The sequence below is a fragment of the Macaca mulatta genome, chromosome 6, assembly GCF_049350105.2.
Source record: "Macaca mulatta isolate MMU2019108-1 chromosome 6, T2T-MMU8v2.0, whole genome shotgun sequence".
In the NCBI taxonomy this organism is placed as follows: domain Eukaryota; kingdom Metazoa; phylum Chordata; class Mammalia; order Primates; family Cercopithecidae; genus Macaca; species Macaca mulatta.
The window spans coordinates 75,115,356-75,134,765 of NC_133411.1; the positions used below are offsets into that span (position 1 = coordinate 75,115,356).

Below are 19,410 nucleotides of genomic sequence, written 5' to 3' on the forward strand. Positions count from 1 at the left end.
AAACTCGGCACTGGGCATGTTCGGATGTGAATGGTTTTGCTGATAAGCAACAGCCTCCGGAACCAAAGCCTCAAAATAGTCATCTCCCCCGCCCCCCGCAGAAGCTGCGAATGGTATCTGCCAAACAGATGACAAAGTACCTCGGACTGAATCCCACAGACAGCGTTTTGAGCAGAACGCACGGCTCAACTCTTGTAATTACTGTTTATAGCTGGCCGAGCCTGACTAGGAGAGGGCAGACCCGAGAGGAAATCAGTTTCCTGGACCTTTGAGAGGAGGCTGTGTGTTAATTAAAGACTAGGACGGGACGGGTACTTCTCAGACATGCTCCAAGTTGTTCTTGAGATCACAGTTCCCACCACGTTTTCTCTGGAGGGAGTGAGTAGATAATTGGGATTTTTTTTTTTTTTTTTTTGGTCTTGTCTTTCTTCCCTTTTTTTTTTTTTCTTCTTTTTCTTTTTCCTCTCCCCATTTTAGTCATATGGCCTTGAACCCACAGTGAATTGAAGAGAGAAAGAAATGGATATGTCTGACCCCAATTTTTGGACTGTGCTCTCAAACTTTACTTTGCCTCATTTGAGGAGTGGGAACAGGCTTCGGCGAACACAAAGGTAAAAACGCGGGGATCTCTGCCTGGAGAGGGAATGCTTTCACTTCCCAGAGGCCCACAGGCCCAGCTGCCTGTGGGTTTTGTGTATTGGGTGACACTGAAAAGTTTCTGCCCTGTTAGGGGAGGAGGCACTGTTTCAGGTATTTCATCGTCCTTGTGGTTTCCTGGGTAACCCTGAAAAATGTACTTCTCGTAGTTTTTCTCCTTTTGAAATGTGGATAATAAGACATTTCCTTGTGAGAGGTGGGGAGAGAAAAAGGGAAGGAGGAGGAGGTACTTTGTCTAAGTCTGTCCTTTGATTTGATCATGTTTATCCATTTCATTCACCCAGTCATTGAGGCTTCTGGTACTTCTCGTTGAGCCCTTCAGATGTTCTTATTAAATATTTGACCTTTATAAGATGCAGATGTACAATGAAAAGATAGCCCAGGTTAGCTATTTCATACTATCTGTGGAGAGGCAGATCTACATAACTTTGTCATTTTGATTTTTCAATGGTTTGCTGACATTTATTACTAATACAGGACTGGCCTTTTCATTTTGTAACATATATTTGACAGAAAAGATGGGGAAAGAAAAAGAATTTTAAACTCAAGATGAAACTCATGCCACAAGTGACAGGCAGTTCCAAGAGTTTGCTGACACTTGTTTTGAGAGACTATGATTTTAAAGGAGGCATTTCTCGCCACATTTGTGTCCAGCACAGAAAAGTAGGATTGTTGTGCTTTTAGAGGGGCACACCCTCTGAGTTGTGTTAATACTGATTCTTTGTTTTCCTTCAAAACTTGCCTTGCATGTACATGTGAACATGCATGAGAGCAACTTTGCAGTCAAATAAACAGGATGCAGGCTATCAGATTTGGAGCTTCACAATCTCTATGCTTCGGTGTTCAAAGAACCCAAGTAAATGGTCTGTTCTTTTTGATTATACCTGTAACTTTTTGTAGTATAAATGTGGATGTGTGATACTTTAGAAAACTTAGTTTTTCCTTTTGAAGTTTTTCATGGTGTTTCTTACATTTCAGAAACATCCTGGAATACTCACATACACTGTTTATATACACAGGGGCACACACAAATCACATGTGCACCTGCGTGTATGAGAGAGCCATCCGGCAGGTTTCAAAGTCATATTTGCTTTTTGATGCAGTTTGAAGTATTGAAGCTACTAAACTATGTTGGATTCTGAAGTTGTGCCTTTTAAATAACGTGACTGTGTTTTTCTCATTCTGCCATATATGGTCAGAGACCCTCTCTTGTAGTATTGCTCATTTTTGTTCAAGTTGTGTCAACCATGCATCAAACCTCCAAGAAACTGATAGAGTTGAAGGAGATACATGCTACACATGAACTAGGCCATTGCTGATTATGCAGATACTTCGTATAATTTCTTACCATTTCAACTTGACAGAATCCCTTAAATATTTCTGAGTTGTGTAGTCCTGGCTGCGGTACAGCTTCTACTCTTCCCTGGAACCAGTTCTTAGAGAGAGAAGTCTGTTCTGGCATCGTATGTGTGTGTCTGAACCTTGTAGAGCAGTTGGAGCCTTTCTTCTTCCTACCTACCTGTTGACAGTATTATTGGAGAGAGTCAGATGCAGGAGGATTCTCAGGCTGCTCTGAGCCTGGCTTTAGGGCAGTACCTATCCCACCTGAACACTCCAATTCGGACAGCTCACACTGACAGAGAGCCTAGGTTCTAAGGTAACCTGAATTCTTCCCAGTAAAATGGGAGAGCATTGGGTGAGCTGTTTCCACCCCAAGTCATGAACCCGTATCTTCAGTTCGGCAAAATAGAGATGGAAGTGGATTTTCTTCTCCCCGTTTTAAGAGTAGAGGTTATGATAGCCTTTTTGTTGCTGGAGATTTTCAGGTTTTGCAGTTTGGAAATAAACATCCCAAAGATCATCTCTACATCCATCGGGTCATTATCTGTCTCAAAGGACTAGCATTGCTTTATATTTATTATGTAGATTCGGAAGGCCAGGTGTCCTCATCTCCAGGGCAGCGTGTGTGGCTATTGCATCCTGTTATTATACAGTGATCAATTCTGGCTCCATGTCCTTCCCTAAGGACATGAAACATGTGCTTACATTGTGACTTCCACTTTTGGGATGCCCCTTAACTGTTCTAAATCCTGTTTCCTTTTCCAAGTCTAACCCCATACCTTACCTGGCTGAGTGGTTTGTCTCCTTTCCAAAGGAACTTTCTGTTCCCAAGTTGTCCTGTTTTGCCATCCTTGATAAGGGTGTCTCCAGTGTCCAGGTGAGGACGCCTTGCTCTCACCATCAATCAGATATGCCTTAACCCTTGAGATATCTCTCATTCCCAAAGTTAGTTCCTTTCCTGCACACTTGCTGACTTGTGTGACAGATTGTTCATTTTGAATATTTTATACCAGCTGTTTGTTCAGACTCACATTGTATTCTGGAGGACTTTATCTTAGCTTTTTTTTAAATATCAGCTTCTTGCTTCTATCAAAGGGTGAAATTCAGCTTTGAGCCTGTGAATGAGCATCTTAGAACTCATAAGGATAGAATGTTTGTAACACTTAAATGAGAGCTTGAATGGTTTCAGACTCTTACCTTAAACCTTCATTATAGTAGAAATTGTCATCATGGATACTTTTGGTTTGCTACATTACAGTTGCCTTATAGTTCAATGTGATGCTGGTTTGTTAGTTAATTTACTCTCGGAGAAAAATATTGAAGGTTTTTCTTATAACTCACAGCCCTACTTTTGCCTGTAACTCTTGGGGTTCCTGGGGAAAGAAGCCTACAGACGTACTCTCAGGCCTAGATTCTCAAAGATGACACGGTACTGATGAACTGAAAGACTCTGTCTCTTGTGCTATGTCCCAAGGACAGTATCTTATGCCCTTCATTCTTTTTTGTCTTGACCATGGCAGACATGAGATTGTTGGAATGCACGCTGGCTTTTGTCTACTGTTTTGCCGTACAGCTTACATGTTCCATTGGAAATAGTTCCTTCTATATAACTGGCTTTGTCCTTCTCTCCCTTCCCCTCATTTCCTCAAGGTAGTCTCAGTACAGCCATTCACCTGCTGCTTTGAGGGACAGAAACCTAGGCTTAAATGAAGAGACTTTTTATACCAAAATGTGTTGGTTTAGACTGAAGTAATGATTGCATGTTTTAGAGATTTTCAGTTTCATAGGTCTGTGGCTATTCCATTCATTGAGGATCCTCTCACAGCTCAGAATGGAAATGAGTTGGCCTGTATTCACGTCGCTGCTTATGTTTATAGCATCTTTTCTTTGCCCATTGGATTAAAAACTTTTGGGGGGAAACGAATCAAGCTTCTCTTTTAATTATATCTGCTCTCTGTCACACCTTAAAGGGCTACAATTGATTTCTAAATGTTGCTGCGAAGTTTTGAGTTGGACCTTTAGTCTTGCTGAAGTGCACTCTTGAGACTCCAGAAGATGCTTGTGTTTTAACCTTAATGTTCAGAAATCTGTCGTGTTTTCATTTTGTTTAAGTGATAATCTCTCAACCTTCATGACGCCTAAATCAATAAAACCATTATCCATGCCAGTGGGTAGTTTGTGACTCAGTTCATCACTTTCAGCAAGTTTCCAAATTATTTTTCTGAGAACCAAAAAATAAGTTTTTGGGGTTTTTATTTTGGTAGGTTTTTTTTTGCAGAATTCACATTACTCAGCAATTGCTACGAACAGCAGGTACCTTCAGGGATCTTAAGCTAAATCCTGTAGTTGTCAGGATGTATTGAATTTTTTATGCGTTCGGCATCTTCCCTTCAGAAACATCTGTAGTGTTTGATGAGATTTTCCTTTGTTTTGCTCATGAATGTATGTCATGACTATGAGAACTATGGAGAATCCTCTTCCCTCTGGCCCTGGTATTCCAGGTGTTAGTAAACCTGTACTCACCCCTTTTACCCAAATCTCAACTCCACATTTATTAAGCACCTAATTGTGTACCTGGGCACTGTGACCCAATTCTGAAAGCCATAGGCTTGCTGTCAATGAAGACAAGTAAATGAATCATTGCAAACCAGGATAATCCAGAAGTATTTACAAGGTACATATAAGCCATAGGAGTGGTCAGTGGGTAACAGAGAATTTGGTCTCAGGGAGCCAGAAGAGACACCACATAGAAAAGGTTTTGAAAGATATTTTGGTGTTGACGAAAGTGAAGAACAGGGCCTTTCCAAGGGGCAGGAGAAATGGTGTGTACGAAGGCTTGGTGACCTTGGCAACGCAGAGTCCCAGGAACTAGACATGGCTTAGTATGGCTGAAGCAGAGAGTTGGAAGGGGCAGTACTACACAGTGGTTAAGAGGGTCGTTCTGAAGCCCATTCACCTGAGTTAACATCTTGACTATATGAGATTGGTTATGTTAACTTTGGACTTCAGTTGCTCCGTCTATAAAATAGGGATAAGTATTTATCTTATAGGATTGTTGTGAAGATTAAAATGCATTCATATGTGTAAAATGTTTAATGAAATGACTGGCATATAAAAATTCTCAATAAATTTTAGCTGTTAATATTATTGCTGTCATTACAAATGAAAATGAGTAGTGGGTGATGAAGCTGGAGAGGAGAGCTGAGGCGCTTGGCATTTGAAGGAGTTTGGTTTTGATCCTGTGCTGAGGAGACATGTCTAGCCATACTAGGGTTTAGGTCTGGGACTGGGGGTGAGACTTGGAAGCCAGTTAATAAGTTCTTGGGGTAGTCTATGTAAAAGATTTTGCAGGGCTAGATAAAGAATGAAGTGAGATTGTGCCTTTGAGAGATATGAAGGATATGACTTTGAGAGAAGTCGGTGAGCCATTGGCTCTGAGGGAAGAAGAAATATTCCATGATGGCCCTGGGGTTTTTGACACTGGGAATCAAGGAGAGGGAGGAACCACCTGTACTTATGAGAGTGAGGCAGGGGAAAACACAAGAGCCTATATTATACTTGTCCCTTTTGTCCCCTGAAGCTCAGTTATTCACATTTATTGAAGATCTTTTGTGCACTGAACACCATGGGATATTTATTCCTTCATTCAGCCAATATCCCAACCCTGTATCCCATGCTGGTCAAGGGACACAGTGATAAATGAGATAGACAGAGTGCTTAGGCCTCACCAAGAAACAAGTATCTAACTAAGTCAATTGCCAAATTGTGGTCAGTGTTCCCATGGCTGTAAGCAAGAACTGAGATGAGAACATAACCCTGTGGGATGGTGATGGGAGTTACTTCAGATAACATGGTTAGGGAAGGTCTTTCGAGAAGGTGATATTTAAGGGAGCCCTAAAGGATGAGAAAGAGCCATCATGGGAGGAGTTTGGGGACAGGCATCTGGGAACATCAAAGGCACTGAGACTGGGAAGAAAGAGCCCCCTAGGCAGGCAGCTGAGTACATAAATCCAGAGCACTCAGACAGACTGTGCCAAAATAATAAACATGGGACTCACCATTAAGGCCACCTGAGAAATATATCAGATTAATACATGGGAGAATTAAAGATACCCCACTTAAGGTGTGGGCAGAAATTCAGCGAGGTACGGGAAAAGAGACTTAGTCGGAAAAAGTCCCCTAAGAAGGGAGGGGACCAGGAGGGCGCTGTCCTGGAAATCCCAGGAGGAAAATGGTCAACACCCCCAGCACTCCACAGAGAGTTGAAGTGAAGGTGTGTGTTGTATCTGGCAACTGGAAACTCATGGATGACTTGAGCATGAACAGGCGCCCCAGGGTAGGGGTGTCATAACCCAGAAAAGAGTGAAGCAAGGACTTGGAGAACATGGGTGGTGGCCACTCTCTGTGGGCAGCTAAATACAGCAGCAGCCCAGCTATGATGGCCTTGCCTCTGCACGTTCGTGACTGGCCCGCCAGCCCTCCTCCCTGAATCATATCCCCTTACTCACTGTTGCTCACTTTGTTGTCAGCTTCATTGCCCAAATTGGCAATGACAGTTTCCTTTTCACCTCCCTCTGGAAGTTCAAATTTCTTCCACAGCCTTATGACTGTTCCCTTCTGACATGTTTATGTTTGGAGTTTCTGTTACTGTAAAGCCCTGACCGAGTGTCTCTGGCTCCCACACACCACCTTTTGCTCTCCTCCTGAGGCCCTGGTACTCCAGCCCCTCCCCTGCAGCCTAGTCCACAGGAGACTGAAGTCTGGCCCCACTTGTTGCTCCTCTCCTCCTCTCCACGCCTGACCTGCAGGCTCTGCCCCTCCCTGAGTCCCTGCGCCCATTTCCTCCTACTCCTTGCTTTGCCCAGGCCTGTTTTATAGTTGCTTCCTTTCATCCTTGTACTTTCTTTATGCTCTTGACTGTGTCTTCGGCAGGCAGGACAGGCTTACAAATCATGCAGGGCTCGCCCCTTCAGTCCTTCTCTCATTTCTAGTTAGCTCTCACATTGCTAATATTCCATGACGCCGTCCAGCAACCTGGGCTGCCCTTGCTCTTGACCCTCCCCCGCCCCATCCTGGTCAGGGATACCCCTAGAGCAAAGGAGAAAACTGAGCTCCAAGCCCAGAGCTTCCAGCAGCTGAGTGGCTCCTGTTGAGAGCCTGGCTGTCGCGACTGTGGCAGCATTCTGCAGATTCTGGGCATCTAAGGCTTACCAGATACAAAGGATGGAAGCAGAAATATGCACAGTTCAAAAATGTTGCTTTTAGCTTCTAGTGTGAAACTTACAATAGGAAATCACAGACTGTTTTGCCCCTGTAATATGTAGGTCTTTTGTGAGACAAGCGGGAGTGAGGAAGCGAAGAAAAGAGTGAGAGAGAAGGGGAGAGAGAAATGTGTGAGAGTGTAAAAACTAGATTTCAAAAGAAATTCATTAAAAATAAAACATGAGAATTATGGAGCATATGCTGCATGGGGAGACATGGACTATTCACTGCTATTGTGTGTGTGAGAGAGAGTGTTTCTGTGTGTGTGTTCTTCACTCAAGGCAGTGGTGCGAGTAGTATATTGATGAGTGCACAGTGATGGGTAGAACATTATATTCCTTAATGGTTTTGCTTGCTTCTCTTTACATATCTCTCCTATTATCAGAAGGCCAAGTGATGATACCTTTAAACAGGAATCGTAAGCTTCAAGATAGAGACCATTTGCCTTCTGGGTTAAAGATTGACAGGTGTTAGGGTCAAGGAATCATTTGAGTTCCTGTATGGAGATGGCCCATAGAAGAGGAAGCTTGGAATAGAATTCAGTCTGAATAATTTGGGAAAGTCCTCCTTCTGTTGGTTGAAATGGAAATAGCTGGTCTCTCACAGAGATGGAAACTGGAGGCCCTGGACCCCAGCCTCACCCTCCATACACACCCATCTCTAGTGTGAGTAAGCATGCACAAAGCTATGTTAATCTGAGCTGTCTTCACTACCTGTAACTAGTCATTTGGGAGTGACATCATGGTAACTGAGTAATCCTTTTGAAACTTAAATAGTAGAGCCAAGATATTAAAATGGTCCTGGGGCTACCCGGATGAAAGTAGGTACAAAGTGTGCATTAAATTGTCTACTAAAAGTAAGAGTCTCTATCAGTAGGAACTTGTTTTTTGTGATAATGTGGCTCATTTTGTAACTAGATAGATCTCAAAAGTTCATACATTTGTTAATACTTGTAGTTCTGGTACTCTTCTTATTTCCAGGCAGACAGAAGAAAAGAAAAGGAAAAATTCCACTAGGAACTTGGTTGTAATTTCTGAAAATGTTGACCTTAAACCTTATTAATAGAATAAAAGGACCTGTGGGAATTTTAGCTACATGAATGTCTTGGACATGCCTATTTGAGAAGGTAATCATACTAATATCACAAGTGACATATCATATGGTTTTATTTTAAAGAAAAAAGACCATAGCAGAGAATTTAGGCTTTGATCAGTACTTGAAGGTAAAATAGATTGGTAAGAAGAATAGGCAGTCATTAATGTATGTCTCTTATCTGAAGCACCCCATTGCTTACTTTATTATAGAATCCTGGAAATTTTTACATTCTGCTTTGTGGTCCTACATTTATCAGTGACTGATTTTGTCAGAGTTTGAGAGCTCTTAGCAAATTGTAATTGCAGGCGCTAGTATAAGCAAAATGCAGATCTTGACATCTGGTAGGCCAACCACCATTTTTATTCTGAAGTTCTTGAATAAACTTTTAGCTGTTCAAAGTAAGTACCGGCACCCTGTGCCCCTGGAAAATTTCTAACCTGACATGGAAGTTCAAGTGGCAGTATCTTTTAGAGGTAGTATATTAGGTTCCAAGTGAATCACCTAGGTGGAGGGAATGAGAAACTGAAAATTGGTGAAATTGGCTGAGGTCTCCTAGGGTCATAGAATTCGAAGGGGAAGAAAGCTGATAGATTTACCAGGCCCATTTTGCCATATGAGTGTTTATTGAAGCTGTCAAACAAAACAAAAGCTGTAAAGAGGTATGCTTTATTCTATCTAATTTTAAATGTTACAGTGTATGTTTATGTCTCACACTTTACTGGGTTTCTGAAGAGTCATTATTGGAATATTATCTAGTCATTGACAAATTTCTCAGCTATGAAATCTATAGAAAGTCACTGAATCCATAGCTTATATAAAAATCACTTATGCCTCTGTTACATTAATGTCTTCTAAAATGCAATATGATTAATATATTTAAATTGGGAATTATAATAATTAAATATTTTACTTTTATAGATTTATGGAGGGGTTGAGGGAAAAAAATTATGTTTGACATGGGAAAAACTGCCAGCTGAATAAAGTACTCGAGGAAATATGGTAAATGAAGCCTTTGTTACTGTAAAACAATAGCCACTAAGTGGCTATTATGTAATGTTATTTCTTATGTCTGATTTGAGTGGCTTGTTGATCTTGGAACTTGAGATATAATTCCTGTAAAAATATTACTTTCACTTGGCTAATCTCAAGACTTTTGATACAAAAATCAAAGACTTTTCCAAATAGATTACCTAGATCAGGAACTAAGCACTGGAGCTACTGAAGCTATATCAGAATTTTTTTTTTTTTTTGGTCCATATAAGGACTGATTTTATCTACTTACTATTCCCTATCCTAGTACCCATCCAGATAAACACAAGTAATTTGCTAACCCCAAAACTGGTGTATTGTAAAATTAACCTAGGCTTGTTCAACCACTGCAAAGGGCAGGCATGTGGCAAAACAATTGATAGGCACATCAGCTGCCTTGGCAAGTTGAATGGATGATTGTAAGTTCGCATTTCCATAGTGGGTCCCTAAGCAGAAGGATTTCTCATCTTTGATCTCAAATGGCCTTAGTGACCAGTGGAGCTAAACAGATGTGGGATAATTTGGGTGCTTTAGGTAATAGTTCTTGTTATGGATTCTGCAAAATAAGCCTCTAAGCTTATGAATCATAATTTCCTATATGTTTTAGGATTTGATGTCTGGGGTTATGTATTTGAACCATGGAATAAAAGTTGCCATGTTTTTACTGTGTGGCCTGTAAAGCTTATATGTAGCGTTCTTTCTCAGTAGATGCCTTCTCTCCTGTGAAGTTCAGGCAAGTTAGCCTTTGAAATCAAGGATTTTTAAAGTGAAAAATCAATAGTGGTTTTGTTAACATTGGATCCCAGGCTTGAGATCGGAGACCTGCCCTCTTCAGTCCAGTTATTGGATCTCGGTGCTTTTTAATGCTATTTTACCAGCATAGCCATGGCCAAAATGCCATTTTAGCAGGTAGACTTCATTTTTCTATAACACTGTGATTGATTATATATTATTTGATGGCTTCTTATAGAGGAAGCTCTTTAATCAAGAGCAATCGTGGCTTTTCTTACCTTTTGAGATTTAGCCTTCCAATTGTCTACCTTCTCACATCAGATCTAGGGTGATTTGGGGGCCAAAAGGTACAGATACTGAACTGATTAGATATTAATATGATACAACATTTTTATGCCATTTCTAGGATATAGAAACATTCCATGGAATGGGTCCCAGGTTGGAAATCCATGAGGGAAAAGCGTTCTGACTCTTGGCGCTGATAAACATATTCAGAAATGTTGTATTCCAGCCAGAGTAAATATATATGCCCTTTATACTTTTTTTCAGTTAGCAGAAGTTACTTCTAAACACTTATTTTGGCATTAAGGAAGCTCGTCATGACCTATTGTTCCAGAAAGATTATAGTCCTCGTTTTAAGCCAGTTCTTTAGTTCCCATGTAAGTGACTTGCCCGGCCTGGAGCTGAAGAAACAACCCCTGCTTTTCAAACCTTCCATTCTTATATGTGTGCCCAGCAGGCAGTGGCTTGTAGCTGTTCCTTCAGCCACTTAACAGGTTTGATTTCAAAGCTTTTAATAGAGAAACTAACATGTTTGGAGGGGATTCATGGCCCAACATTTATGGATTTTGTTGGGAAGTCTCAGGTGTGTATTTATCTTAAAGTATATGTTAAGGCCTATTAGATGAAAGTAATTGTTTGTGCTTTGTTCTGTTTTGGTTTTGCCTTCTAGTCCTAGACTGAATTTTTTAAGATTATTTTAGGGATTGGATTGGGAGGGAGTAGTTCTGAGTCCCGAAGGCTATATACCTTCTCTTGCAGTTCCTTTTCTTTGGCTTCCTGGAAGCACTAAAGAGGAGTCAAGTGACTGTAAATTCGGGCAAAAGACAGAGAAACCAAGAGCTGGAAATTAACCTCTGAAACATGGGAAGTTAATTACATTTACAAACACTTGGAGGGGTTATTTATGAGTCATGCATCTCTCTGACCCTTTTACTGCTTTGGGAGCTTGTGGATGAGGCTGAATCACTCTCTGAAACCTGATAACCTGATAACCTAGTTTGGCTAAGTTTGGCTTCTGAGAACAGGGTCTGAGGATTTATCACATCACCTCATTTTTTCATTTGTATGACAAATATTTATTGAGTTCCTTTTATGTGACCAGGGCTACGATTATCACCTGGGAAACGAAGATATGTATAGCATGATCCTTTTCTTCAAGTAGCTCAATCTAGTGGGCTTTAGACAGTAATACAGACAAGGAATTAGAGTGACGTGCAGTAACTGGTAGATCTACCAACATCAGCCCAGGAGGAGGGAGGGGGAGAATATCTGTGGAGACAGTTTGATATAGTCTCATTTAATCCTCACAACAACTCCATGAAGGATATGTTATTATATTTATTATACAGATGAAAAAATTGAGGATTAGAGAAATTACCTAACTGTCCCCAAATCTCACCAGTAGTAAGTAGTGAATTTGGATAAAAACTTTACTATCTTATGGCCAAAAGAAATATAACTCCAACAACATTCTAATTACTGAAAATAATATTTGTAAAGCAAGATTTTAGTACCTTTTTAATTTTATAGGACAGTACCCTCTTGGCAATTCAGAAGATATTTGTGGAATATAGAGCTCTGATAATTTTGATCTTTCATTTAGAAAATGCTTCCCACTGTCTGAGGGAAGAGAGTGAAAAACAGAAGTAGGTTTTACTTTGTTTTAAGATTGCCACCTGCTGATTCTCTTTCCTGTTAATGGAAATTGTAAATGTATTCTGCTGTAATTTCCTGATCTTATAGTATCACAGTTTATGATGGTGTTTAAATGGGTTTGTGCTTTTAAATTGAAGCTTTACTTACGGTGTAGCTCTGCACAGCTGCTGTCTTCCAGGCCTTTGAATGAGTAACACCCCACGCACTGAGGCTTATTTTCCTAAGCTTTCCCTCTATGTTTTATAAAATCCTGCACATTCACATAAGTGTATATGTTATCCACACATTTCAAAATCCATGCCGATCTTCTAATAATGCATGTAGTTCATCCCTTAGAAAGGACAACAATTCTTTCTGCTTATATGGATGGCAATACAATGGGTATGCCAGAAAATATCTGTTGGGAGATTTTAGAGATGAATTACTTATAGTCTTCTTTCCTTTTAAAAAATGTAATAATTTGTCTTGAAGGTGCTATTGCTAACTGTTTTTAAGGAGGAGATGACTCGATGGCATTCAAATACACCTTTTCCTTTGAGAAAATTACTGTGTTTAGAGAACGGAAAAGTAACTGCTTTGTAATATATAAAACAATTGCATAAGAATAGACTATAAATAATCTACAACATACAAAGGACACAAATATTGTGTCCAGAATTCTCTAAACCACACACACACAAACTTTACTGGCCATCTCTTAGCTTTTGATAATACAATACGTGAGCTGTTTTTGGGGAATAGCTGCCCCTACCTAAAGACGGAAAGAAGTCTTCCCTCTAGGGACTTTGTTAAAGGTTAAAGAAAGTGTGTTTTATTACTACTAACCTAGACCCAAGACTTACTCAGATTTGTACTGACGCAGGGTTTACCACTTGTATTTACTCCAGGCAACTAGGTGTTAGTTTTGTTGAGACAGGTTTATTGAGATAACGTTTATATACAGTAAAATCATCCTTTTTCAGGTATGTAGTTCAATAAATTTTAACAAATAAATTTATGTAGCTAACATGCAAGTAAAGGTATAGAGTGTTTCTTTTTTAATTTTTTTTATTTTTATTTTTTTGAGACAGAGTCTCACCCTGTCACCCAGGCTGGAGTGTGGTGGTGTGATCTCAGCTCAGTGCAACCTCTGCCTCCTGGGTTCAAGCGATTCTCCTGCCTCAGCCTCCCGTGTAGCTGGGATTACAGGTGTGCACCACTATGCCCAGTTAATTTTTGTGTTTTTAGTAGAGATGGGGTTTCTCCATGTTGGTCATGCTGGTCTGGAACTGCTGCCCTCGTGATCCGCCCATCTCAGCCTCCCAAAGTGCAGGGATTGCAGGTGTGAGCCACCGCACCCAGCCGAGTATTTCTATTACCTCAAAAAATTTTATGTAGATTTAGCAGTTTGATGATGCTAATATACGATTAGAATAAGACATTTGTTTTGCTCTCCTTTCCTATTTTATAATTATGTTTTACATTTTATTAATATTTCACAATTTTTTCTTAATATCCAGATACTATGGTACACTGTATCATCCTCTTTAAAAATCATTTTTATTAGGAAATGATTAACACATAGTTAGATTACATGGTGATATTGTCAAGTGAAAAATGCATCAGAATGAAATACCTGAAAGATAAGCAAACTAAATTGTGTGGTCTACTATTAATATGTAATAGCTCTTTTGGACAGACAACAGTTGCTTATGCCTGTAATCCCAGCACTTTGAGAGGCAGAAGGGTCACTTGAGCGCTGGAGTTCAAGACCAGCCTGGGCAATGTAGGGAGAGCATTGTCTCCATAAAAATTTTTTAAACGGCCAGGCGCGGTGGCTCACGCCTGTAATCCCAGCACTTTGGGAGGCCGAGGTGGGCAGATCATGAGGTCAGGAGATTGAGACCATCCTGGCTAACACAGTAAAACCCCGTCTCTACTAAAAATACAAAAAAAAAAGAAACAAAATTAGCCGGGCATGGTGGCAGGCGCCTATAGTCCCAGCTACTCAGGAGGCTGAGGCAGGAGAATGGCTTGAACCCGGGAGGTGGAGCTTTCAGTGAGCCGAGATCGTGCCACTGCACTCCAGCCTGGGTGGCACAGGGAGACTCCATCTCAAAAAAAAAAAAAAAAAAATTTAAACATGCATACCTGTGGTCCCAGCTACTCCGGAGACTGAGGTTGGAGGATTGCTTGAGCCCGGGAGGTCGCAGCTGCAGTGAGCAATGGTCGTGCCACTGCACTTCAGCCTGGGTGACAGAGCAAGACCTTGTCTCAAAAAAAAAAGTCCCTTTGATACTACATAGATGAAAAAACTTATAGGAAACCAGATAAACAGATATGACTAGCAGGAAATTGTTAACAATAATTTGGGGATGTTTACTGGGGACGGAAACAGGGCCTTGACAGTGGAGGACTTGGAAGGTGTATAATTTAAGATATAGATTATGATTGTTGGAAAGTAAGCATGGAGATCCAGAAGGAATCGTAGAGTTTTTCTATGCAGGTGAAGATGGAAGAAAATATGTATTTTACAAAAGATAAATTACAAGGATGTTATTTGCTTTGTAAAATAACTTATCAAGTCCTTCTACTATTTTTATTATATTTTAATTTTAATGAACCTTATATAACCTTTAAACTAAATTTTAAACTAATACATGCTCAAGACAAAAAATGGGGAAAATATTTTTTTAAAAATCACCCCAAATTCTAGTACTCAGATATAACCACTCTTACAAACTTGGCAGAGTAATATTTTTCCTCTCTGCGTATGTGCACACATGTTGCATGCATACCACAACGCAGATATTTTATTGTACCTCCTGGTTTATTATCTGCTGTTTTCCCTTAATGAGATTCTTTTAAATGCCCAACTTTGCAATGGTAAGATTTCTAGAAATTTTAAAAAATACCTATAGTATACAAGAAGACTGGGGCGGGTTGATGGTAAGTCCTGGGGCACACTGGAAAGGAGTCCAGAGGCTGCTGTGCTAGTTAATGCGCAGCTGCACCCATTGTGGGCGTGTCCACAACCAGCTTCCTGGTATGCAGTGGAGATGGGCCCATTGACACTAGTGAAGGCACCCTGGATGGGCTCACATTTCAGGTCCTGTTTTTCTCCTTCTGTATTCGGATCTCTCTTGAAATGCTTCCTTTAAAAATACTAATCCTAGCTGAGAAAGACTCCAATTACCATCTCCCCACAGGCTTAAATGTTAAACCTCAAGATCTAAACTTTATCCCTTATGCATCTGAGCAGGCTTGCCAGATGGCAGGCCAATTAATATATTTTTGCAAGGTGTAGAAATGTTTTTTCTCCATAGGGGAACAATGAATCCATCTGCTCCTCATCTTCCTTTCCCCTCTGTCTTTTGGGGAAAATCATATTTAATTTTCAGACATAAGTTATGCAACTTTGTAAGTGATAGTTTCTGCTTTTTAAGGGAAATAGTTTTAATAACTGAAACTTTTTTTAACTATAAAGATGTGAAGAACCCTGTCATGGACTAAAATATATGGACATCTAAGTTCTATCCAGGGAATTACTGTTTTTGAAAGTTGAGTATATAGAGTTGTATGTTGAAAATTTGATTCATGGAGATATAATCTAGAATAGACTTTCAGAAACGTCTAGTTGAACCCCCTCATTGTAAGGTAGGAAACTAATGTTTAGGTAACAAAATTTCAAGCTGGTAAACAACAGAGATGGTCTGGGAATCTTGTCTTCAGGTTCCAAAGTAGGACAACCATGGTGAAAATAGAATCTTTAATCTCTTGAGGCGAAAACCTAGTTAAGATTCAACTAGGAGAAGTATGCTCATATTTATGCCTATTCTCCCTTGAGTTTCAGGCACTGAACTGTACATGTCACCTCTACAGTGTCTTTTTGCCCTCAAGTGGCAATTCAGATCAGCAGGTAATTAACTGTTTAGTGACTATGCCTTGCCTCCCAGTTCTGTTGAAAGTTCCTGAAGGATAATTGCCACATCCTCTTTTAAAGTACTTATGGATGGTGTACTACCTGGTCATGGAATGAATGAATTACTGAATATATAGATATCAATGAGGTTATTTTACAAAATTCTCTCAGAGAGTGTTGGAATTCTGGAGCATGACCACATTATAGCCTTCCCACAATCTGCCACATTATCATACAGAATTTGGTTTCTTTTCCCTTTGGTATGAAGGAATTTACCACTGACTATTCCAGAAGCTTCTCTTAGAAGGATTGCTTCACCTACTTACCATCATGTTTGATGTCCTCCATATTTTGGTATAGATGGGCTTGTATCAGTTACTGTTAAACAAGAAGGAAGGATTTAGACTTGGCATTATTTATTTTATTCAAGTTGACACCTCTTCCTCTGTATTCTTGCTAAGAGGCCCTTCTCATACAGTAGAAAGGGTTTAGACTTTGGATTTGGACAGACGGTTGGAATCCTGAGTTAGACTGTGACCTTGGCAGGCCATCTCATGTATGATGCTTGGTTTCCTCATCTTTCAGTATGGAAAATAATCAGCAAGCCTTTTTTGTACCATAAGTAAAATGGATTGTGAAGCACTTAGAGCAGGTGTCAACAGACTACAGCCTATAGGCCCAATCTGGCTACTGCCTGGTTTTGTGTACTGACCTTTATTAGAACACAGCTACACTGATTCCCATGGGATGGTCTGTGGCTCTTTGTGCTACAATGACAGAATCGAGTAGTTGCCACAGAAACTCTGGCCTGCAATTATCTGGCCCTTGACAGAAAGACTTTGCTAGCCTCTTACCTAGGACAATCCCTGGCAAATATAGAGACTCAATAAATTGTAATTTTACTCTTTTTCCATTGGTTGTTTCAAGTTCAATCTTTCCTTTAGGCACTTTTTCAAGAAAGTGAGTTCAGGCATGGCCTTCTCTGGTAACCCTTCTACAGCCCCACCCCACTTCTGGAGTATAGCCAAGGCCTTGAGCCGTGGTACAGGACAGAACATGTTGAAAGAGGTATCTTCATGGCCCCCACACCCTGATATGTATCATGTCCTGACTTGAATTGAATGTTGTGCATGTTACAGAAATAGAATTTTCTCTTATCTAAGTGTAAGTACAGGCATGCTGTATAGATTGCAACATATCCCAATTTAGCTTAGATTATTTCTTACTATATATTGCAAGGTGAGTCCAGTCTATGCTCCTTCAAAAACTTCTAAACACATTTGAAAATCCACTAAAAAAATTATTACAAATTACAAATACCATATTTAGCAAGGGACCTTCTGAAATCTTAAACCAGGAATTTCTGAAGCAACTCTGAGCCATTTGAACACAAAAGTTCTCAAAGGAGCAATAAGATTTTTTTGGTGTGTTTATTTTGCTTTGTTTTTTAAGCAAAGTGAATTCACAGTTTCTTAGCAGTTTTGATTAGGGACACCCTGGTGTCTGGTAGAAGACTAAGACTGAGAATAGACTGTGGTAGAATGTGCCAGGTGAGGACTTACTGCTTGATTACCACACTCTAACTCCCACACACAGTGGAGAGAAAGATGAGAACTTTTGAGAGCTGCTAAAGGCAGTTATGTTTGCTTGGTATTTTTTATTTTAAAAAATGTATTGAGGAGTCATTTTTCAGGATACTAAAAGGATTTATTTGTTCAGTATTTTAACATTTCCTTGTGTCTTAAAAAATACTGAAGAAATTATAAGAGCATTACCCAAAATTTTGTAAAGTTCTCCTTGATTCTCTCTGTCCCCTACTTCCTGCATATTTTAATATTTCCTTTGCCTTCACACAGTCCTCAGCTAGCATTCATTCCAACATGTTGTAATTCTGTATATACTTATCTGAATTCCAAGCTGACTGCGAGTGTCTTGAGGCACAGACTTTATGCCAGCATAGTGCCTGGCACATAATAGACACTTAATAAAGGTTTATTGAATGAAAGCACCACACAGTGAGCATATTTGTGCGTATAGCGTTTTCTATCTTTTGGACTATGTCCTTAGGATAATTTCCCAGAATAGAGATTGTTATGCCAAAGTGACGTGAACATGTTTATGAATTTTAATATATCATGCCAAGTAGCTTTTTGTCTACTTGAGGTGCCTTCCAAGTTTGTGACTCTCATATTGCTTGGTGCATTATTGCTAGAATGTCAGTCTGGTGTTCCATATTTTCTCTACCAAAAAAAAAATGACAGTAGGGTACATTATTGCCAAATTCAAGTTTGGAATGAACATTGCATATACTTTAGGACGAAGAGCTTCTAAGGAATAAAATTCCCTCATATGGAACTTGGGAAACAGGGAGGCAGGCAGCAGTGGCAAGGTACTGGATAAAAGATACTGTTATGGGGCAAAGAACTTCTGGAGTTTCATTACTACTATGAACCTTTACTGAATTGTCATCAGTATTTCAAGGAAACAATTGAATATTTTTGTTTACTTTTCCCCTTTAACACATTTAATGTTCAAATATGAAACATCACTAAATGCAAATTGCTGTTAATGCATATTCTAAGTTCTGCTTTTAACAAAGTCTGAAACTGTTTGTGTAATGTATAATGCATTTCCATCTTCAATAGATCTGATCTGTGTGTGTGAAATAAGATGGAGCCTCCATGCTGTGACCTTGAGCAACAGTAGCTTTTTTTTTGAGTTTGATATTTCCCCTCCCATACGCCTAGAATATGGCAGGCCCATAAATTACCAATGATAAATAGCCATATCTACCTTTTGGTGCAAGCATGTAATTGATGAATACATAGAATCACCCAAGTGATACTTTATAAGATGGCATGTAAAGTTTGTGGGATCTAAGCTAAATAGAGCAAGAACAATGTTCTATTAGAAATATCCTGTGGAGATTGATGATTTTAATGAATAGGAAGGTTCAACAGATATTCTAAATAACTATGATTTATGATTACTCTAAGTTACATATTCCATTGTATATATATTATCGTCCAGCTTAGCTTTAACCCACATTAAGCCATGACTTCAATTTCTGGGGAGACAGTGACATAAAGGAATGAGAAAAAGTTCTTACGTTGTAGGTCTGGCTTTCAGATAATATCCCTCATCTTTTCTAGCAATCTAGAGTCTGTGGGCCTTGACCTACTTAGACATTTTTAGGAGAATCTTTGAGGAGCCAATAATTACATGGTAGCACATGATCATGCATTAGTCATTCCAAGCCATAGCAGCTGAAAAGGACTCTATGAACAATGATGTCACTGTTTCCAGAGCCCATTGCTTTAAGACCTTAAAGATACATCTAGGTGGCTTGCGGAGAATCAAAGTTAGAAAGTCTTTCTGTGGACCCTGTATCCTATTATTTAGACAGTGCCAAATGAATCTTCATTATGTGGATCAGAGTGAACATGCTGGAGGAC

At 39.7% G+C, this 19,410-nt stretch overlaps 1 protein-coding gene across 20 annotated transcripts in view; it reads left to right on the forward strand.

The window, feature by feature from the left end:
* The window catches only part of MAST4 (microtubule associated serine/threonine kinase family member 4), a 578,446-nt gene that overhangs the window by 410,422 nt on the left and 148,614 nt on the right, over positions 1 to 19,410 (forward strand). For 2 of the 20 annotated variants that reach the window (XM_078004806.1, XM_078004812.1), the window contains exons 1-2: positions 158 to 378; positions 500 to 611. The exons of 16 other annotated variants lie outside the window; for them this stretch is intronic. In XM_078004806.1, coding sequence (XP_077860932.1) covers positions 520 to 611 — 92 coding nt within the window. In that variant the 5' untranslated portion in view covers positions 158 to 378; positions 500 to 519. Of the gene's footprint in view, positions 1 to 157; positions 612 to 10,765; positions 10,982 to 19,410 lie in introns of those variants that run through there. 2 more of the 20 variants (XM_015140164.3, XM_078004809.1) reach the window with 2 other exon arrangements.